This window comes from Strongylocentrotus purpuratus, unplaced genomic scaffold, assembly GCF_000002235.5.
Source record: "Strongylocentrotus purpuratus isolate Spur 01 unplaced genomic scaffold, Spur_5.0 spur5_contig_861, whole genome shotgun sequence".
In the NCBI taxonomy this organism is placed as follows: domain Eukaryota; kingdom Metazoa; phylum Echinodermata; class Echinoidea; order Camarodonta; family Strongylocentrotidae; genus Strongylocentrotus; species Strongylocentrotus purpuratus.
Genome location: NW_022145570.1, coordinates 1,951,119 through 1,975,035, shown reverse-complemented (window position 1 = coordinate 1,975,035; position 23,917 = coordinate 1,951,119). Strand labels below are relative to the sequence as shown.

Below are 23,917 nucleotides of genomic sequence, written 5' to 3'. Positions count from 1 at the left end.
ACTACTGAACTTGCAAACGTAACTCGAGAATGCGTGTATTATTTTCCTGTAAAATCTGCAACGTTGCCCCGAATTTTGCTCCAGGTACGTTAAGTTCATTGCCGACAGCTAGCTCGAGAATAAGGTCTTTTCGAGATTGAGTTTTGCACAACTTTGAGAGCATCTGATCTCTTCCTGTGTATGTGTGTTGTGTACATGTAGCTGCAGCTCAGCTGCATTCATTTCTTCACCCTTCCAAGTTCCAGGCATTTGCATTTCCAGCTCTCGACTCGCGATTCTTCCAACACCAACTGACCAAGTCCAAGTTCCATCACTCGTACTCGACCTCGGTCATGTTTGTTATGGTAAGTAGAATCTACACCTAGAATTTACGCCATTTGTTTTGTGAGTGAGCGTGGTGAGTGATCGAGATCGGGATACGGCAAAACATCATTCATAGAGTCTACTCATAGTTGCACCACGCCCCCACTTTCTTGAACAAAATATAAGGATTTTCACAGACGTTTCATATAATTTCTGATCCCCACGTTGGCGATGCGAAACACAAATTCTGCAATGATTTTCTTGATGCATTTCACATTGACTTTGTAAGTTGTAGGGTCTAGATCTAGAGCCTACAGAGAATTCACGTTTTTGATTATAGACTAAGCGATAAATCCTCGGAAGACAGATAGGTTCTAACCCATAAAAGTAGATGGTGAATGGTGGGTTTTATTTTATCGCGTCATCAGCGCGCGGTTCAGGAACCCAAAACCTGCAGAGCGCCGATGACAAAAAAACGTCTGCGAAAATGCGGACGATCTTTATTTTTGGGGACGCAATTTGTCCGCGTTTATGAGGATATAGAATATACATGTATCCTCGTTTCGGTGGACGATCCTCATTCTCGGACCAGCGCCCCTACTCATGGTCAGCGTTCGCGAAACAGACCGAAGTTCTCCTCACGCTTTGGTTTCACGTATGTTGCACGCAGGTGATTGCTACGGTCGCGTCATCCATAGTCATATTATACCACTACCAGTACCAGGTTGGCCCCGAGTCATGCAACAGGAAAGACACATAGTCTCGTCAGGCTTTTGACGAGTACCTAGACTTTCTTTAACATCAATAAAAAATGATCAATCAATTGAGAGCTTGAAGGTCATGATAGAAGTTTTTTTTTTCAATTCAGTTTTCATTTTTTCACTGCCCATACATTACATAGATCTAGACTAACCTTAAGTTGCCTTGAGACGGCAATCTAAAAAGATTTAACAAGTTTGAAAACATGGCTAGTTCTCTTGTCTGGGAAGTTGTTGCTCGTCTTGGTAAAGATGGTTTTGTGAAACACCTAGGACCTAGCAAACAAGTCGAGCGACAGCGTCAAGTTGTGTTGATCTTGTTGTACTTATGACGGTTTTGAGAAACGACCCTTGGGCCCTGGGTGTAGTGCACTAGTGCTCCACCTGTTATACTGGGAGGAGAGACCCAACCTTTACAGTGATTCAGTTAGTTTTATCCCAGGCTCAGGTGACGCCAAATCACACTTCAAAAAACATTTCCACAAAAAAATATATATTGAACTATTTACATCAATTATTGTAATATTGTGTGGGGAAATACATTTTTACAAAGCCTTCAAAAACCCATACATCCAATTCATATTCTACATAAATGTGCTGTACATATCATAACAAGCTCTTATTATAAACCCCAAGCGCTTGTTTATTCTGTTATCTGAAATTATATTATTTTTTAATGGAAAAATAGATTGAAATTGAAAGTGATAAGTATCGCCCTACGTATTAATATTCATGATCGCCTTTTGTCTTACACTTGGAATGGCTGACTATCGTTCAGTACCGTAACAATTTCCATTTTGGGAATATGTTCAGGGTGTTTAGAATCGAATTAAAATGAAAAAAGTAACAAACAAATTTATACAGGATTTTATGTTTCTCTCTCACAATATAAATGGAAGCTCTCCCCAAGAAACTACACAGAAAAGTAGAACATTTACTTATTAAAGGGCAATCTAACCCTTGTGCAATGTGTATAAGTGCCTGCTCCATTGGAGCACTTGTCAAAATATAAATTGTGGAATTATGGATTATACCGCTAGGTCCTTTTTTTTTAAAGACAAAAAGTTGTCTGCCACTAGCCCACTACATCACATGCATGTACATGTAGATATTACCTACAGTATTTAGCCAAATTGAAGGCATACATATAGTGCTTACAACATTCAAAAATTCATAACTTTCTTACTTTTTATATGATTTCATTAAAGGAGAAGTCCACCCTGATATTAAGTTGGTAACTTAAAGGTAAAGACCAGTATTGGAAACGCCCCAATTTCAAAAAATGAAATGGAAGCTCTTATTACCAATCATGTGAAAGAATATGTTTTGAATATTACATGATAAAAATTTTGACGGGAAACCGCCTACAAATTCATATATTTGGTAAATTAGTGTATCTCTCGCCTGTTGAGAGATATGAAATGCACGTGTCGCGCACGTGTGTGTAGTCCCATATACATCTTTCTGTGTACGGTGCTTCTAACTTTATGAAGACGTGGCCAAATTTCTTATCATTTTGATGATTCCAGAACCTTGCAGTACATCTATGCTAGATGATCAACCTTTTCTGATCGATTTCACAACGTTTTTTTCACAATGCAATCACATGACCATAACTGGTTTTAGCTTTAAACAATTAAAGTTTGTGAAAATTTTCTGCATACGGTACCTACATGTAGCAAATTGAAGAGGAGGTTACAAGGTAAACATGTCACAGAGTTGCCAAGTTGTGTTTGATTGATTGCACTTTCAATGTACAGTGTATACATACCTTTCTTATTTTCAATCGGATTTTGCTCAAAATTTCACAGACCAGTTTCTCTCATTCTTATGCTTCTATTAAAACTAACCTAATATCACGGTTGACTTCCCCTTGAAATCTGTCACCAGTTTGCTACTCTGATTTGTCTGCTTTCTTTTATAGCACATTAGGCCATTAAAAAAATATACATGTTTAGCATCCCGCTTGCTTCCTTTTGGGGGGCCGCCTCCTATTTTTTATTTTTTTTTTTGTTGAAATTTTGTATTGAATTTTTTTTTTTTTTTTTTTTTTAAACATGAAAAACACTGCCTAAAATAGATCTATTTCTGATTTTTTTTTTTTTTTTAAATTTAAAAAATTGGCGGCCATCTTGAAAAATAGCTCGACTGTCAGGGAAAATGTACCGAGCGGCCATTTTGAGCGGCCAGTTTGAAAGAAGAAAAAAAAGGGCCTCCTCCTTCCTCCTTAAACATGTTTTTTTTTTTTTTTTGGTATTACAGTTGTCTATTATGGTTGGATTTCCTTTTATTATGTTAGCTAATGTCAAGGATGTACCGTAGTTTGGGTTCTCCACGTTGTTCCTTCATGTTCATAAAAAGGTCTGACGTAGGTTGCACAAAGACCTGGAAGTTATCCATGTGCATTGTGTCGTATAAATCCAAATCAAACATGGCAGGTACATGTTTATTCATGAAGATAACCCTGATCATGACCCCAAGACAAACAATGTGTTTTACGAGCCAAACATGCATGTGCACATGTTTATGCATACTGTACAAATACTTTTTCACTGAACACCTACACGCACACGAATGCTACTTTGATTAAAAGGAAATGCATAAGATACAAATGTACAAAATGTAGTAGAGTGGCACTTGTAGCTTCACCCCGCGTTCTCTTCCACTTGCAATACTTTTACCTTTAATTAGAGGGCATTGAACAACACCGTCCCCCGGCGACCCTTACCCCCAGCTTTAAATAGAAGAGATACATGTATCTAAAACAGCATTGAACTCTATGTAATGAATCTACCCAATAAAGTGACAGGAAAATGTAACATTGAGCAAATGAAAGTAATGGTAATTTCATCATGTTTTGAGTAAAATGAACCTTTTTTCTCACAATGTAGATTTGTAAACGAGGGGGGGGGGAGAGATTTTATGTTTCCTAAAGATATTGAATTAACAAAATATTATTATTTTCCTTTAGTTAATTGTGCTTATTTGGTGCTCTTACTTTTTCAGGAGATTTCCGTAATTTTTTGTTGAGTGTAACTGGTCCAAACAACCCTTTTAGTGCATTACAAATAATTCAAAATATTGGCTTTAACCCATTGACTACTGAACTCTCTGATTCCCATAGAGTGGTGAAGTGTGATGTCATCAAAAATCAATTTTTAGAATTTCTCAATTTTTTCTTCATTTTCCGAAAGAGCATCAAAAATAATGTCCGAATGTCATAAACCAATTGAATATGTTAAGTATTGGCTGAGATATGACCATCTGAATAATGCAGTATGATGTCAGCCAAGTCTCACTAGGCCTGTCTTCATCAGCTCGAGTTTGCCTAATAACCCGCTATTTTAACTATCCAGATCACAAATTAACCAGTCAATTTGCGTCTTCATCAGCCTGCAGTTGCAATTAGCAGAATATTTGGTCGAGAAATTATCCGGAAACATACCGTATTGGTCTTGTTTCCAAAATATCCTGCTATTTGGGAAATATCGCGTTAATTTACGCCAGTCTAAGCTAGTTTGTGATGAGCGTATTAGCCTGGTGAAGACTCAATTTCGAGCTTCGGGATAATATCCCGAGTCTGAAAATAGCGGGTTATTTGGCAAACTCGAGCTAATGAGGACAGGCCTTAACAGTGGAGACACTGTTTATGCACAGCCACTGACAAGGGTTTGACTTTGTACCTGCAAACTAATCAAAACTCAAAGAGTTACATGTAAGATAGGGTGTTTGAATGTACTTTGCACTTTTGATTCTGTGTTCGTTCAAGCGTGTTATTTGTAAATTGCCAACTGTTGCAGGTAGGTCGTGAGTCGGTCCACACTCACCAGTGATCGCATTCACAGAGCACTACTATACCATGACAGGGCAGGTCATATTCACCCCTGGTTCAGGAGCCAATGCAGCAGTACCCTTAGACCCCGCATCAATGAAGGTCCCATCTTCCAGCGGAGGGGGAGGAGGCGGAGGAGGAGTGTCGCCCGCGACAACGGAAAAGAAAGAGCAGTATACCACCAGGAGAGTGGCAAGGTTTTACTTTGGTGGTTTTGCCGGCGCTGGAGCAGCATGTGTTACTCATCCATTGGATCTTGTCAAAGTGAGTGTTGTTTTTTTTTTTTTTTTTTCCATCTTTTATTAATTTAATAATACGTACATAAGAAACACAAAATTATATCGATTACAAAGAAAAACACATGAATTATACATGTACTTATATCACAAAATTAATTATACTTTTTTTGTTTAACATAATCAACATTTTTTTTCCAGAGGTGATACTTTTCAACATTTGCCCTCCATAATATTTCCAGATAATGGGGGAGAGGTAGAAAGGGGGAAGGGGTGTATGGTTTCCGTTTGTCAAAGTGATCGCAATACCTTAGGGCTTAGTTTAGGGAGAGGGTAAGGGGGTATGGTTTTGACAAAATTGATTAACATGACATCTTACTTCAACTGTAATCAAATACAGGTTAATATGTGTATTGAGAAAAGAGTTTTGAGGTATTCCAATTTGATTTAAAGTTTAAACCTTTCTATTTTTTAATTTTTTATTCCTCAGATCATTGATTTTCCTACAAAGATAAAAGATGCTCTTTGTTGCTTTTTTAAATGAATTTAACGTATGGTTCACATATTAAAATTCATGTTATTAAATTTATTCAGTACTAATTATTTTTTGACGTCTTTTTTATTAAATGTGAAGTAATGAGATATACATGTACATGCAGGCATATAAACAACTTGCTTGCCTTTAATGGGCAAACGTGGTTGTAAATTGCTGTTTCTACATCATTTTGTTTGTGTTTTCTCTTCCTGTTGTAACTTCCAGGTCCATTTACAGACGCAGCAGGCTGTACAGATGAATGCTTCTGGGATGGCGGTACATATAGTCAAGAATGAGGGAGTTTTAGCACTCTACAATGGGCTGAGTGCTTCCTTATGCAGACAGGTAATTCTACCTTAAATCATTTATTAAATCATTTATTAAATCAGCTTTATGATTAGATTAAAATTAGCAATTAATTGTTTTATGTAATCTCTAGGTGGATGAAGGATACAATCACCAAACTGACTAAATTAAAATCTCTCATTTTGTCCTTTACATGACATACAATGCAGTGATGGTGTGAACAAAATAGAAATGCTTCCTAAAGTCTGTGTTATTACCATTGATAACCATTAAAAGTGAACATATGTCACAGGTCACAGATGTCATACACATTTACTCCATCCCCCCCCCCCCTCGGATGTTGTACTTGTTAAGTCATGAAGATTTACAAATTTACAATCTGCCTAAATCTGTCATAGTTGTCAGATGTACAAGCTGATTTCCTTTCAAGAAAACTTTAAAAAAACAAGATTATGCTGACAATTGTTATGGGTGACCGCCGAACAGGTACACATATATTTCGGTTTTTAGAACGTATTGTTAGCTTTTCCATAGTGATTTTAGCAGCTATCCTACATTGTACATGGTCATCTCACTACAGAAAATGGCAGTTTTAGAGACAATTGTTGAATCAGCATTATTTGTATCTTAGAAGGGGTAAAGGTTGTGTGGATTGTTTACCCCATTGTTCATCAGATAGTCGACAAACATGAATTCCATTCTCCAACTTTGTCAAGGCTAAATAAAAGCCTATATGTACTATCTCTTGACAGCATATATTTGTAAGTCCCCGTACATGCCTGTATGTGTACGTTCAGTAGACGCAGGTCAGTAGAAAAGGCTATGGCAGACCGGTACTTGAGATACTGTAGGAATCTTCTTATTTGCTGGGCTTTTGTAGGAACTAGAATAGTTTGAGGCCATTAGCTAACTGTTGTGGCACAAAAAGATGTGTCTGGAACGCAAACTGCATAATTGTTGAGAATTGTAATTCTATCTCACTGAAGTAGATCGACACCTCTCTCTCCTCTATTTTCCCTTTCCAAACCTCTCTTTCTCTTCCCTCTCTCATTCTCTTTTTCTCTCTCTCTCTCTCTCTCCATCTCTCTCTCTCTCTCTCTCTCTCCCGCTAACTCTCTACTTCTCTTTCTTTTCTCCCTATCTTTAACTCCTTCATTTTGTTCTCACCTCCACCCCCCTCCCCCTCCCCCCCCCCCCCCCCCCCCAATTCCCTCTGTCTCACTCTCTCTTTCTGTATTTCCGTTACAGCTCAGTTACTCCATGGCTAGGTTTGGTATATATGAGGCCATGAAGCAGAGGTTAACAGCGGACGACCCCAGCAGACCTCTCCCGTTTTATCAGAAGATGCTTCTGGCTGGTTTCGCAGGTGTGGCTTCAAGATTCACAGAGAATTTTGTTATGATTTTATAAATGATAATAATTGGCATTTATATAGCGCCGTCTATCTAAACAAATCTATTCGGAGGCGCACAAATTAATTACAGCGCTCTAGCATTTCAAGGAATTAATTTACCTCACGTGGGGCGAGTGTGGCAAATGTAGATTAATGCCTTGCCAAAGGACATTAGTGCCTTGTCGGGGATCCACGACCGTCAAATTTCAAGTCAAGTGCTTAGCCCACTCAACTACAACACTTCTACATAATTTATAAGACTAGTTACAGCAATCCCTTCTTTAAATCAGAAATATCTTCCACATAAGCTTCTTGTCACTTTAATATTGCCAATAGTCATTCACTTATTTAAATTGGAAAGTAGACTGAGAATATGAAAGTGAAAAAAATGTCAGTTGCTATTTTTAATAGTTGGTAAATACCGGCTAATTTATCAATCTTCATTCATATTTTCATTTAAAAATTCCTTGCATTAAAAAAAAAGATCAAAAATCAGTGTTGCCAATGTTGAGCCCTTAGTGATTCCATGTCCTTGGCAATATGAGATTGGACTGTAACATTTCACCACTCATATAAATGTACATATGTTGAAAAATATGCCAGGTCAGCATGCAAAATTATTGGTCGATGCAGCGTTTTCCCTATCCCGACGTAGTATTTACATTACCAGCTGTTTAATATCACAGAACAAATAGTGTTTTTTTAGTATGTACTTTGAACCTTGCCGAGGTTCCATTGTTTGTTTAATCTGGATTTAAGAGATATACATGTAAACTGATTCACAGGTTGATTTGTAATCTGCTGAACAATTAAAAAAGAGTAAATATATCAATATCCTTTTGCACATGTGGGTAGAAATGTCGGTGACATTCATACATTTTTGTGTAAATTTTCAAAATTGGTTAAGGTCACCGAATCTAGAAATATATTCCTGTGTATTCCAGTAGACACAAAACAACCTCAATCAGTTACATTACATGGCGTACACTGTACCTGCAAATTCTAAGCTTTGAAAATGAAATCACCCAACACATATATACACCTGTACACATGATTGTAAGGTGTAAATGTTCAGAAATGCATGCATTGCGACAAGAGAGTGAAGAAAGTTTTTTATTTTTTATTTTTTGTTATTATTATTTTTTAATACATAAAAATAGCCACAAGAACAACATTCTCTTCATTTTTTTAATCGTCTTGTCAGGGCATTAGCTCAGGAGGTAGTGCCTTTATACACGTGGTGTAGAGCTTTATTTTATCATCGTTGTCCTAAGAGGCATAGTGGTACAGTGGTTCATTTATTTGACTCTTAATCCAAGGGTGGAGAGTTCAAATCCCAGCCCGGCATGAATGTCCTTTGGCAAGACATTAATATACAGTTGCCACTCTCCATGGAGGTGTTGGTGGGTACCCGGTAAGATGCAAAGTCATTAAAGATTGCTCAGCGTTGGGGGAAACTGTGAAATAGTGCCTGGCTGGAATCCTTCCCCAGGGAGTGGAGAATGTGCACATAATGCTTGCGGGGGAAAGGCTGAATCCAATGACAGTGGTAATGATATATCTGTAGAGCGCTTAGAGATCTGTCGATGTATTGAGCGCTAAATAAGCGCAAAATATTATAATTGTATCTTACTGAACACAAGTGCGTAGACACATCGTCCCCTTACTAAGGGCTATAAAAACCACCAGAAATATGATATAGTTATTGTAATAAAGTTCGAATATTGTGATTGTGTCTGTCACAGGAGCTGTTGGGGGCTTTGTGGGTACACCAGCAGATATGATCAACGTCAGGATGCAGAATGATATCAAACTACAACCAGCAGAAAGGAGAAAGTAAGTCATCAATTTCCTCAAAATAATACAACTAGAGTATGTGATAAAAGAAATAAAAAGTATACTGGTATGAACTCAGAAGAAGATATTTATGACATCCGGTCTGTCTACAAAGTTGGGTAATTTGGTGGTCTGTTAATCTTAGAGAGACAATGTGCCTTGAAGTTGTTTACATTTTGGCATGACCTTCAATAGGAGGATGTAATAAAGTGGAATGTGCTGGTATAAAAGTGGAAATTTATAAAAAACACAATCCAAGTTTTTTTTCCAGGTCAAGGTGAAAAATTTACTTCTTGCCGAGACAAAGTTAGAGGGTGTGGGGGGGGGGGGGGAGGGGTGGAGAGCAATGGGTTTTATACATGTAAAACAGGGTTGTCATAAGCTGGATATGCAACCAATATTCATGTATGCAGTCTGTCCTAGTGATGCCAAATTCACTTGCACTTTTAAGCTTTTTTTTTACTAATTCTCGGTCCTTCTGTTATTTTCCCTGTTTATATTCCGGCATTGTGATGTGGGCCCATAATGGATATTATGTTAAGTAGCTTTATTTGGGGGTATGATTAGCAGTTTGTTGGATGGGTGAGATTTGAAATAAATACCAAGCTTTGGAAAGGGCTCCTCCTTTTACATTTGTTGTACCGTATAAGATCAATGCCACAAATAACACGAAGTCACCAGTATTCTTCAATGATTGGACAAACATTACAATGTACATTGTATGTCAAAGGATATATATATCTCATTCAAATGTTTGTTTGACTCTTTCTTTCTCTTTTTTTTTTTGGGGGGGGGGGGTGCCATAGTTTTAGAAATCTAATTTGGTCCCTCGTCTAAAGAACTTTCTACCATGGATTGGATTTGAACCAGGACTGGTTTACATCCAGTCTGGTGCCCTTTGTCCAAACCACTACACCGTAATTGTAAACTTAAATAACTCTGCTTTCTCCTCCTGTTTCCAACAGTTATAAACATGCCCTTGATGGGCTATGGCAGGTCTACAAAAAAGGTATGTTAAAAAAAAGTAATCATATTTTTTAGTTCATCTTGTTTCTTAAATCCATTGGAGACTGCGTCCAAACAAAGGTCCTATGCAAATTCAATTAGCTCTGTGTTATAAGACACAGAAATGTTAAGCGTGTCACGCTTTTGCCATTAAAAAAACTGCTGCGCTTTACCACTTGAAATCTGAAAGAGGTTATGTGGACCACTAAACTATGTTTACTCACCGTACACACCTCAGCTTATCTTGTTTTGGTCCCTTGAAATCAGGATAGATTTTGTCATTCACCACGTTTAGACTTGGAAATGTATGATGGCTTTTTTCTTTTATTACTCTCAAAAGCGGAAATGAAAATATACTGTTAAACTGTACAATCGATTTTTGTTATGGTACAAATTTTATCAGTTCTCTATACGTGTGCTTGCATAACAAATTACGTGATAGTTTAATCAGCTTTTATGACAATTATCAGGATAGATGTTGTCATTCACCACACTTGGTCTTGAAAACTTATGGCTTTTTGTTTTTATTACTCTTAAAAACTGAAATGACAATATACTGTAAAACTGTACAATCTTTAATAGTGCAAGCATTAAGCCGTAAAAGTTATTTTGGTACAAATTTATCAGTTCTCCATACTTGTGCTTGCATAACAAATTACGTGACTGTATAATCACCTTTTATGCTTGTGTATTCAGTTACATGAAGCGTACTCATGCATTAGTTATTCCATGCAGTATCCAGATATTGCAAGCTTGGAATAATCGTCTCATGTTTCATCCATTTCCCCGTCAGTCATAAAGAGCCTATTTTATCGCATGTACGTGTACTCATCCGATGCTTTATTTCTCTCATCTTTCTTGCATCATCTTTTAGAGGGTGTAGTAAGCTTATGGAATGGTTGGTCTATGGCTGTTGCAAGAGGCTTCCTTATGACATTCGGACAGGTGTGTAACCTTAAAGGGGAAATCCAACCTTGATAACAAACAACTCTAACAGAAAGCAGGAAAATCAGAGAAGCAGACTGGTGAAAGTTTGAGAGAAATTGGACATTTCAAAGATATATAATCACTTTACGTATTAGAACTTCAAATTGGCTGAATCGGTAATGTCACTATGATGTAGTGCTGGACAACTATTTGTCCAACAGCCAAAATGATATTTAAAAAAAAAAAGATTCTTCAATATGTACGACCTGAGATGGTCTTTTCTTTCGAGAGGACCTGTAACAATACAATCTCCTTAATATATATTTTGAGTAGCGCTCTTGGGAGAATAGAAGAAATTAGTAATATTTTAGTACACAACAAACAGGAGAGTTATTCGTCACTACGTAACAATCCACTGACAAAATAACCAATTTGAGATCTGCATATAGCTGTAGAGATCTCATATTTCAAATATCCATAATTTTGTTATTATTGGTCTGATTTTTAAAAATATTTTGCCATTCTTTTCCTCTGATTTTTCTGCTTTCATTCAAATGAATTTATCACGAGGGTTGTGGATTGCCACTGTTTAACTTCATTAACGATAAACTTGAGTTCCGGTAAATATAGAAAATAAATTCTCCAACGAAACTTACACTGAATGTTCAAGATTACGAATTAATGACATGTACCAAACAATTTTGGTAGAAAATGTATAGTGGCTGAGTAATGAGCATAGAATGATCAGGAAATCCGGGTAAGTAGGACCGACACCATGTGCTTAACACAGGTCACTGGGATTTGTGGTTGTTATTGAAGATGGTGCCCAGTAGGCTTTTGTGCATTTGTTTTTCTTTCACTTGTTCATACAACCAATCTACTGCAGGATAAACAATCCAGAATAAATCTGAGCATTTTTCTTTCTAAATGTGATTCCCATACCAGAGCTCAAGATTAGCTTTAACTTAATTAACCCTTAAGTCGCTGTGGATCGAAACCCAAGACTTCCACATCATATGACAGCAGTCACCTATAATGAGAGCATCGTGTAGATTGCCTGATGACAACCCCTCCCCCCCCCCCCCCCCCCCCTCCCCCTCAAAAAATAAATCAGAACCGTTGATGACTGTCTATACAGGTGTATATACAAAGATTTTCACATTTTGTCCACAACATGCCTGTATGTATGTGCATTTAAAAAGAATACCTAGACAGTTTTCTTGCACATTAATATTTAAGCATATTGTGTTTCTTCTTCTTCGTCTCCTTATCCAGGTGGCTCTCTACGATCAGTACAAACAGTTCTTACTGCAATCAGGTTACTTCAATGATAACATAATGACCCACTTCACTGCAAGTACCATGGCTGTAAGTCTATTTTATATCAATTACATGCATCATGTTTGCAGGTGCATTCATAGTAAATATGCTCTGCATGCAGATTAAAGCATTGTTTAACAATGTTTCCAGTTTTACAAATCTGAGATGCATGGCCCTACGTGTTATCAGTGTCTGTGATATTGTGTAATATTGGAGCCCTAGAAAAATTAAGCTTCAAAATGATCATGAAGTGCCTCAAAAAAGTAAAAACTTTGAGTGACCGGTTTTACCATATTCATTTTCCTTAATAGAATGTGGTGTTATGAAACCGTTGGGAAAACATTTTTTGAAATTTCGAATTCCAATCATAAATGTGTTGATAATCAGACAGGCAATCGGCTTGTAAAAGTCATGGGATTCCTGACTGACCTAAAGGTTTATAATTATGATTGCAGCATGAGGTCAATCCAGGATTTTGTTTAGAATCTCAGACAAAGATACCCAATCCCTTTAAGTCACAATCAGATGATGAATGAGACTTGTCAATGCCATTATTCAGCTCATTGTAACTTAACCGGGTGCAACATATCTCATTATATACCTCACTTAAGAAATCCAGCCATCTGATTGGTCGAAACTGCATTCATAAACTTCCCCCAACTATTCCTGTAAAATTCCTGGTAAAATTCCAAAACCATGTAATAGTTCAAAAAAATAGTTCTAAAATCCCAGTTACCATGGTTACTGGGAAAATGGTTCAGTCTTGGTGAAATACCTATAGGTTCACATGTTAAGAAATGGTCTGAGCGATCGAGGATACCGTACGTGTGCGATGAATTGGTCGGTAATTTCATTACAATTGAATCTTGATCGATCTTACTGACAATTTTATCTTGCATTGTTGACATGAAGACGAAAATAAACTTCCAAAAACAAAATCTGCCGATAGATTTTATTTAAGTTCGTGCCAATGCATTGCAAAAGTAAAAGAAGGGCCCATTTAATGGAGTTGCCGCGAAGCATCCAGCACGCGAAGCCGTTTTCAATCCATTTTAATGTATACATCAGAGAAAACTGCTAGGTATGGTATCGGTGTGCGATGGCCGAGCGGTCTAAGGCGGTGATTTTAGTCACATCATCGTTGGTACGCCAGAGATCGAATCCCATCTTCAAAAAAAAAAAATATTTTTTTTATTTTTTAGTCTACTCTCAAAGATACACTCATAAAAAACAACCATGCAGACAAACTAGATAAAGGCCAAGATGGTGTCATAAGTTGACTCTTTTTTTTTTTTTTGGCATATAAATGTACATGTATTAACGACTGCTTTAATATTCGAGAAATAGTTGTTTTTATACGCTCAAGGGAAGGTTAGAATTGTGCTATTGCCCGAGGCGTGATTTCTCTCAAAGCAGTCATTAATACTATACTATTGCCTTTTTGTGGATGTGAATATGCTAATCTGATCACACTGACATTTGCATTTTACCAGCTAACATTCTGACTCCTGGGTCGAGAGAGAGGAGAAATGGGAATTTAATATATAAAATTTACATGTACATGTAGTAGTGCAATAAAATTGGGCACAATATTTTGAGGAATATTTAAAATATGCATAGCATCGTACATTGAATACCCTATGCTATTTCTGCCACTTTGTTGAGAAATGTGACTTTGTCCAGGTGTTGTATGGCATCGATGTCACATATTAAAGTGATTCTATATCTTTTATTTTTTTTGCAGGGTACTTATGCCACAGTATTAACACAGCCAGCTGATGTCTTGAAGATAAGACCAATGAATAAATCATTTAAGTGATTATATATTCCTTTTTTTCTCCAGGGTACTTGTGCCACAGTATTAACACAGCCAGCTGATGTCATGAAGACAAGACTAATGAATGCCAAACCAGGCGAGTACAAGGTGAGTAAAAAAAAAAGAATCACTTAGGATGGTTGGAAGCTACAAGTGAAATAAACTAGCCTTTTTTCTTGGCCCTTCGTTGCCATTGGCATCAAGTCCACTCAAGATTTGTCATAAGGTGATGCATAGTATTGTGTCCCACAGAAAGGTGCACATACCAGTTTTCATCAGATCTTTAACTTTGTATAATTTTGTTATGAAAAGATAATGGATTAATGCAGAGAAATCATGTCACTGTTAAAGATAGGATGATGCAGTTTGTAGATTAACTGGTCAGAGAAAGGTCAACAATTTGAATTGCATACCTCTGTAAAAGTATATCTGCAAACCATGCATCTGTTGCATGGCAAACAACAAAAATATGTAGGTATTGAAAGAAAAAAAATATATTCATGTAGCATTTTCCAATAAGCCAGTTCGTAAATAGCTTTGGAAAGCATGGCCCCGAAATATCCACAGATCTTTTACATGATGGATACGTGATTGAGGTGCTTCATGAAAACCTTTAATTTGCCTCTTGAGACGAAGTATCAGATAAATGTACTGTCAGTGTATAAGTGAATACTGATTACATTACTTTCATGAGCCATGATACCAGTATTAGTTTTGTTGGGTTTACAATTGGGGAACAAATGACCTTTCTCTGCCTATGCCAAATGGTATTTACAAACTGGCTTATTACTGATCCAATCAAAGGTCCTTTTTTGGCAATTTGATTCTTTTTTTATGGTTTTGGTCTATTGATTTTGTAAAACACTTTATTGTAATTTCATTCCACATTTCAGTACCAATTTTCCTCCACTTCCTTTGGATAATTCTCATTTACAGGCTTTGTTGATAACAGCTCTCTCCCTCTCTCTCATTTTCCCCTGTTATTTTTCTTATAGAATACTCTTAAGGCTTCTGAACATAACCAAGCTGGGATAGATTGGATTCTCCAAGGGTTATGTTTGGGTCGTTTTATAGATTATGATCCCTTATCTCTCATTCTCTACTATTTTTGTGTAGAAATAGAATGTCCTTCACTGTCCCAAATGATTCCAATATGGGACCTAGTGGGATTCCCCAACGTTTTATTTTGCTGCCTTTAAATAAAAAGTGATTTCTATTGTCTCTTTATCTCATTCTCTTCTATTTTGTGTACTCTAGAATGCCTTGGACTGTTTTATGAGCGTTGCCAAGCTAGGACCTATGGGCTTCTTCAAGGGATTCATTCCTGCCTTTGTGCGACTCGGACCTCACACGATCCTCACCTTCCTCCTGTTCGAACAATTCAGGATACGATTCGGTCGTGACATCCAAGTCATTGTTCCGTCTTGAACATTGTCCAGGCTTGACCTGTTGGCGGCGGTATGAACACATAATTCAAATGAGTTAATCAAGCGTTTTCAGTTGAGTTTGCCATGGGCTATCAAAGTGTCTCCATGTTTACCGTGTTTGTGATTCCCGAGTGCCTCGTACTAGCTATATCTTTCATACCATCCAGTGCAGTATTCTGTATGTATGGATGCTGGAGGTTGATATGTCAGGCAAGCCTTTGATGTAATCATATAGTCAATGAAGAATGCCTTTATGAGAGAGGTTTCGGGTGAATTTTAAATTGGCGATGAAATTGATGAGAAGTTATAAAGAATGGCGATTCCAGTGATTGAAGCGTGGTACAATTGTCGGCTGTTTGCAAGAAGGCTGTATCAAAGAGCTTTATAATGTCAATGGCAGAAACGCTCTTCTTGCTGGTACACAATATATATGCATTAGTGTATGAATAAAGGGATTCAGCTGCCATCATATGTGCTGTGCCTGCAACGCTTGTCATGTACGAGATGTTTTCTGAATTGTTTTTAAGGGTTAAAGAACGAACACTTTTACACACACTCGATGTGTATATGATATACACTGGTATGTACATATATTGTACAAGAACAAGTATGCATACTTGATTTTTATGTACATTAGTACTAGATAATGTTTTACTGACAATCATGGGCCTTGTCCAATAAAGAGTTGAGATTAATGCAGATTGATTGCAAACTCCATCAATCAATCGCAAGCTTACATATTCCTAATATCTCTTCATTGTAGGCCTGCAACTGATATATGCAATCAGCTTGGATCAGTCGTAACTCTTTAAAGAAAGGGCCTAGTTCTACATAATACATTACCAAGCTATGTTAAAATTCAGGAATTTTATGAAAACAATTAAATAATGCTTTAATGCTGCATCGTACATGAAAATTTCTTTTTTAAACTAGTTAAGACAGTTTTCTAAACCTCTGTTTATCAACCTGTACTTTCATTGCCTGCCAAACCACTTTCCTTGGACTTTAAATCAACAGCCCATCAACAACAAAAACATTTTTATTGACTTTATAATGCCACTTGGTTCCCAAAATATTTATCACAAACAGTTAACCCTGGTCAGACAAGTGTACTCTTTTTTACAGGCCATCTTCAAACAAGCATCAATATGAAATTGATTCATCTATTATCTGTAATTTCATAGTGACTGATGCCTGTTTTGAAATTGAAAATAAAAGACAAGCTTTTCATTGGTAATATTTCCAATAAGACAATTCAATAACTAAATATGAGTAAAAAAAAAAAACCTGTCTGTCACTGAGATGATGATAGGGAAACAGATCAGGCTTTTTTTCCCCTTTAAATTCAGTGTCATATTATTTCAACATGTGAGTAATGTTTTGTAATGAACTTTGTTGTATTGAAGTACATTGAATACATATCAACATGCTGCATGGGTGTACATGTGTATGTGTGTATGTACATTGTTTACACTCACAGCTCATGAATGTCCTTTAATGACTGCACTCTCATCATTAATTGCTGCATGTATATTCACCCAGTACATTTTTAGCTTCCATTTTTTAGTACAGACTCATCCTTTACCAATTTATTTCTCTTTTAACTTCTTGATTATTAACCCTGAGATAAATTGCACTATTGGGCTGGAAGTCTGCTGGAAATATGTATCATATCGTATTTGACAGGTTTGATAAGAGCCAAAAGAATATACCAGCTGATCATACAAGTTTAATGCATGCCCTGTTTAGATAGCTGTGGTTTATAAGTTCTTCACATAATTTAGGATTATTTTTGATGTAAATCTACATGATGTGCATTGTCCGTACGAACAGGTGTTCGTAGATATATTCTTTTATTATCCGCTCTCCTTTATATCGCTATACGTGATGTATGAAATCTGATATAAAAAATATTGTGCAATAATTTTTGTTATAATTTGGTTAATTTTTTTTTTTTTTTAATGACCATTTACAGTATTGAATGGACAAATAAATGAACATGTTCATGTAGTTAGATACTGTAGATATACACAGCTTATGATTTGAACATACATACAAATTTACATCTTCATATAAATGTTTTTGTTGCCATTTTTTACTTAATGATATTACATGTTAATGTAACATGATATTTGGACATGAGGTTGCTTGAATGGACAAACTAATTCTGAAGTCTTATTTTTTCATGTACATGTATGTTTGATATACTTAGATATTATGTAAATTATGTAATCAACCAAAAATAAGTAATTTTGTTAAGTTCTCAACTTATGTTTTTATCAAATGTGCAACGAACATTTAAAGCTTTCCAATGTTATTGTGGTGCTGACCACAATAACATAGTGAAACATCGAGGCTTTTACATGGGTTTGCGCTATTTTAAAATTTCACCATCACTTTGTACTTCCAGCTGTTGTCACCTCCTCAGTAAGGACAAAAAAGGATACAGAGTTATATTTGTGTCAGTTTTATTTTAATGAAAGTGTTAACCCTGTCAACACCAATAGTAGATGACCGATATTGTCTGCTTAGAGCCAAGAGCGTATTTTGGGTTAATAATAATAGCTCACATTTATAATGCGCCTAATACTACGTTTCTAGGCGCGGAACATATTATTACCCCGGTCATCGGATTCAGGCTTACCCGCACACAAGGTATGCACATTCTCCACTCCCTGGGGAGCATTCCAGCCAGTCGCCATTTTACAAGCGCCATTGCTAATCAAACCACATTAGCTTTCGCATCCTACCGGGTACCCATTTTAACACCTGGGTGGAGAGTGGCAAATGTAGATCAATGTCTTGCCAAAGGACATTAGTGCCGCGGCGGGATTTGAACCGCAGACCTTGTGATCCACAGTCCGGTGACATATCCACTCGACCACGACACCTCTAAAATAAGATTTCAGAATTAGTTAAGCGTTCAGCATTATGTGATTTGGCTTAATATCTTTTGCCTCAGAGCCTTACAAATATAATAGATTCATGAAAATGAAGGGCAAAAATTAATGCACACATTGCGTCCATTTTTATTGCATGGCCACATTGAATTTGATGCCAGCAATTTTATAAATGAATTTAAGGCATTCAAGTTCCTTAAATTGGCAACACTATGAGAGGTTCAGAATCATTGCATGTGTTGTTATTGTTTTTTAAAATCAAAATTAACCATTTAAAAAACTGTCAACAAATTTCTGCCTATGTATATGGTGTTCAGAGACATTGCACATTGTTAGAACAAAGAAACAATATTTGAAGAAAAATATTGTTGCCAATTTAAAGAACAATTTGTGATTAATTTAGCCCTTAAAAAATACCTGTCCTAAAAGGGGCATAACACCTCTCTGGCTCTCGACAAAGTCTATGCCATTTCATGTACATGGGTTAAAGCTACTCAAGGGTGTTGAAGTTGAACTCATTTTGTATTTAATTTGTCGTGCATACTGCCTGATCAAACATTCACTGCTCATTGAGCCAATGGAGGTCAATATTAGTCCTGGGAATACTTTACTCGAGTATGATTTAATCGACTGTAACAGCAAATGAGGAGATGAGTAGTACAGCCTCTCACTATTGTTCATTTATGACTGGTTTTATGCCAACTGCAGAGCTTTCTGTGTATGGTAAGGCAAAAGGTGTTGTTTTCAAAAATGCCCATTATCTGTTGTTTATATCCAGTCAGTCGAAAGGGGTTATTGACCATGGGTAAACAAATGATAAAAACATAATGAAATAGCATTTGTATGCCATCTCATTTCTGTTTATGCCTCTACCACCCAAAAGGGGTAATACAAGAGTCATTGTTAAAGTAAGCAAGTGGGGAAAGATCAGAATAATAAATCATTATATTATTCCACCTGGGTAGAGTAATACAACTCTTCAGTTTATCTTGTAACAAAACGTCTTGTTGTCATGTTTCTTGTCTCGTCAATCACCACTATTCATTGCATTAAAGAATATACAGTAAGTTTATTAAAGCATTGAACAACACAGAATGATTTCACTGCATTGTACTTCTACCGAATATAAACATTTATATAATATTGACTGGCCTTGTGGGAGATACCACATATATTGCCCAAACTAGACTCGTATTGCCCTGAGTCAAAGACGAGGGAAATATGGGTCTTGTGAGGGCAATATATGTGGTATCTCCCGAAATTTAAGCCAGTCAATATTTGTATTGTTATCCAAATCAGACATCTAGAGCAATATGATTTTGTAAAACCACTGCTTAGATGTCTGATACGGGTAATAATGAGAAATATTTCAACCACTTTGTACATGTATATCCGTCAATCATACATGTGTGTTCCATATTTTTACATTGTTCCTGAATTGATCTTGCATCTTGTAGAATTGTTTTTAGAGATGTTTTTTTATGACCTTTCATACTTTTAAGTTGAGTCTTCCATTCCTGTTGCCATAACGACAGTATACATTTGTGGTACTTATACATAAATCTAACACTGTTAATTATAAGGTCCAGTCAATGTTTTGTTCATTTCAGCATGTAGTCAGAATTTAGCATCAAGGTTAGTTATACATGTACATTGAGATCTTGTTTCTGTTGTCAGGGAGATTTAGTAGTTAGTATAATGGAATATTATTATTGGGGTGGGATGCATTGTTCCTGTTAGAAAACTGAATTTCAAATCATCTGATGATCTTCTCGTATCTTCAGTTGACAATTTAAAGCTTTAATAAGTGAGATATGTCTGTTGTACAGTTGTTGATGATTGTTTTATCTAACTTTTATTAAAGAAAGTATGCATATGCTTGAAAGTAAGCATCTAGGGGACAGACGGCTTTAAATTCTGTCTGAGGGACTGAATAATGAGTTTTACTGCCTTACCAAAAGGCACGAGCACATCGACATGGTTTCAAACCCAAGACCTCCCAAATATGAGATTACTGCTCTATCACCGAGCCATTGTAGTTACATGTAAGTTGTTTCGTTTTGTTTGGGGGGGGGGGGGGGAGGGGGTGCATGGAGCATGCTCCAACTCTATATTGACAAAGTCCCAAAGTCATGCATGTGTAAAGATTCTTACTCCCCCCCCCCCCCCCCCCTCCCCCCATTTACAAATCCTGGATATGTTACTGATTGTCATGCTTTATGACCTTCCCTCTGACCTTGTGAACCCTCACAAGAAACCGACCTTTCGGGGTCTATTTTTTACGTTGCAGTTGTTGCCAGTCATTTGATCATGATTATGATCCTGATGATCAATAGACCATTTTTGTAATGTACTCAAATTTAATGCACAAGTCTTTGTTAAGTGGGTCCTTACAAGCTATTTCATTAACCTGTAATGAATAGTTGTGTTTCAATAATCAGAATGTAAACTGCACACATCAATTGCTGCTATGTAGGACAAACGTTATGGCTCGTCCTACCTAACAACACTTAATCAATAAATCAAATCAAAAAAATATACGCAATTACTTAGGTACTTAAAACAGATTTGTGCATTAGATTTGATTACATTACGAAAGTTACCTACTAATTATACCTTTTGTGTAGGCCTAATACTTTACTTAAATGAGGTTGAAATTGTTAAACTGTGATGATATCAAGATCTGTGTTATATTATTCTGGAATGTAATCATCTTGGACCCGAGGAATTGTACCTTGAAATGGCTGACGTTTGCATTCTCAATCCATTTATATGTTTCCTTTTTAATTCAGTGTTCATCAAGAAATAGTTCAAGTTTGGTGCTCTTTAATTACATTATTGATGTCAATGATATTCAAATTACATTATCAGGTATCTGAGTGTTGAACAAATTGACTAAAGTTCGACTTCTTTGTACCATCTATAAGAGTTTTATTGTATAAACAATGAAATATATATTGCTACAATGCACATTTCTTTCCTGTGTGGTATATTATTGGCTTTTCAGCTTCCAATTAGTCTCTTGGCAGAGGGAGTGAGAGACAGAGCAAGGAAAAGAGAGATAAAAACACAAAGGTGGTATAAAACGGGGAAGGGTGATCCAGTTTATGATGATAAGAGAGAGGTAATGATGATGATGGTGGTGGTATTTATTATGACGATGGTGACGATGATGATGGTGATAGTATGATGATGGTAATGAAGGATAATAATGATTATGATGAATGTGGTAGAAATTCTGTGTCTTAGTGAAAAGGGAGATAGAATAATACTAGAGTGAACATAGAATAAATGAGAGAGAGAAAAGTACGATAGAGAAAAGTGGAAAACGGAAGAATACAATGCAGAGAGAGAGAGGGGTGTCATTATACTTAAAACTTTACTCGCATAAATAAGAGAGTATTGGGACAGACAGGAGGGAATGGTATCAGAAAAGAAGAGCAAAATGGAGAAGCAGAAAATATTAGAATACGGAGAGAGAGAGAGAGAGAGAGAGAGAGAGAGAGAGAGAGAGAGAGAGAGAAATAATGAATGAATGTAAGAATGAAAGAAAGAAAGAAAGGTAAAAAGAGGTGGTGTCAACATTATCCAAACTTTAATAAAATCATTGTCATTGAGAAGCCAATGGTATACCAACAAGAAACCCATGTCAAAAATCTTGTTTGCTTGCTAACCTGCTTACTTCCCAAATCACCTTTTTGATGTCCTCCGTCAGTTTTAGCATATCCATGTGTTTTTTCTTCTTCCATTCAATGAAAAGCCGTTCGAGGATCCGGTAGACTTAGATTCTGGAATTAATTTCTAAATTTTTCGATCATAAATTATTCCTAACAGAAGATTCACTCATGCAAAGATCTCTTTTGTGAAAAATATTACTTTTGATCCAGGCCAAATTGCCTCCTTGTTTGCAAAGCCTCCTTTAGAAATAAATCATATTCGTCCTTCGTTCATTTATTTATTTGTTTGAAATATCTAGTCTCTTTCATATATTCATCGGTTTATAGTCATTTTATTCCTTTCTCAATTCAACCAAGAGTAATAAAATATATTCCTTTTATCTATTCGATTCTGATTATAATAGTTCCTTTTTACAGGTGGCAAAGACCTTCCATGAGCACGAAGCAGAGCTTACAGTCATAAAATCCATAAAATCCATAGAGATTAAATACCAGCTATTTTTATGAAAAGTACTTTTCTCCAAATCGTCTGGAGTCGGGTCATTGGAAGATAATGACCACGTCTGCATTCGAAACGACGTCATCCATCTCCTGGTAACTCAACTCAACTGGTCTTAAACTTTACTGGGGAGGGAGGGGGTGGGCTAATTTACAGCAGAAGTGGAAGGTTATGCCATGTCTTTACAGACTTTTACAATTCGAATACTCCACATCAATACAACTCAACGCATTTTAATCAAACAAATGGGGGGGGGGGCTATAGTTTATAGCAGAACTAGAAAGTTGTGACATGTCTTTGCAGACTCTTCCAACACCAATTGATGAGATGATATTATTGATGAACTGACAATTCTTTATCATTATTGCTCCCTCGAACTTCAATTTTCAGTTCATTTCTCCCTTTATAAGCATGAATACGTTGTCTCGCATTGTCACATTTCCATCAATCGACACTCCCATGAGTCTTTCTTTTAGGTGACTTTCCTAATGTATTTATACATTTCAAATGTCGTTTTGTCTGCTCTACAATATCTCACTCTCTAAACTGTAGGAATATGTATTTATTTCAGACAACTAAGTAACCATTATACCAACTTATCGCTTTAAATCATGTCCGAGGGATGTGCTCTTATATATTGAAGTTATACTGATCCCCCGGTACTGATCAATTCAAAGAATTTAGGGGCAAAACATTTCCATTTACATAAGAAAGTTAGCAGTTACATTGGTGATCTGATATGATACATGAACGTGTGTGTATAATGAAGTGTAATCAAAATACGTGTTATAGCATTGATTGTAATAGGTTTTCTGAAAAATAAAAATGTAGCCCTTTATTATGTAAAGCAGGTGGAAAGTGAAATTGGGCGCCAAAACAAACATGAAGTATACTATTTTCGATATCAGCGCACACGTGTAGTTTGTACACGAAGGCAGGTAAGTTTATTCTCATTCAACCGCTGCTCGTAATATAAATAAATCCGTTCGCATTCTATCCAAGCCAATGACAATCGTCGAATATTTTCTGTATTATATTTTATCAAATGTCAACATATTTCCTTCTTGACAAGTTTGCACATCTCACTCAGACCCATTCATAGGACCCACCGTACGACACAAAGCATTATGACTGCATGAGTGGAGTT

The 23,917-nt window shown here is 36.4% G+C and overlaps 1 protein-coding gene across 1 annotated transcript; it reads left to right on the top strand.

Annotated features, from left to right (window-relative positions):
* On the top strand, positions 1-17,866 carry LOC593975 (mitochondrial dicarboxylate carrier). The gene is made up of 10 exons (XM_793429.5): positions 1-344; positions 4,862-5,157; positions 5,890-6,009; positions 7,219-7,336; positions 9,109-9,199; positions 10,165-10,208; positions 11,079-11,149; positions 12,407-12,499; positions 14,295-14,375; positions 15,525-17,866. Exons 2-10 carry the CDS (start codon positions 4,921-4,923, stop codon positions 15,693-15,695), a joined length of 1,026 nt encoding a protein of 341 aa, XP_798522.3. The 5' UTR covers positions 1-344; positions 4,862-4,920; the 3' UTR covers positions 15,696-17,866.
* The last annotated feature ends 6,051 nt before the right edge of the window (positions 17,867-23,917 follow it).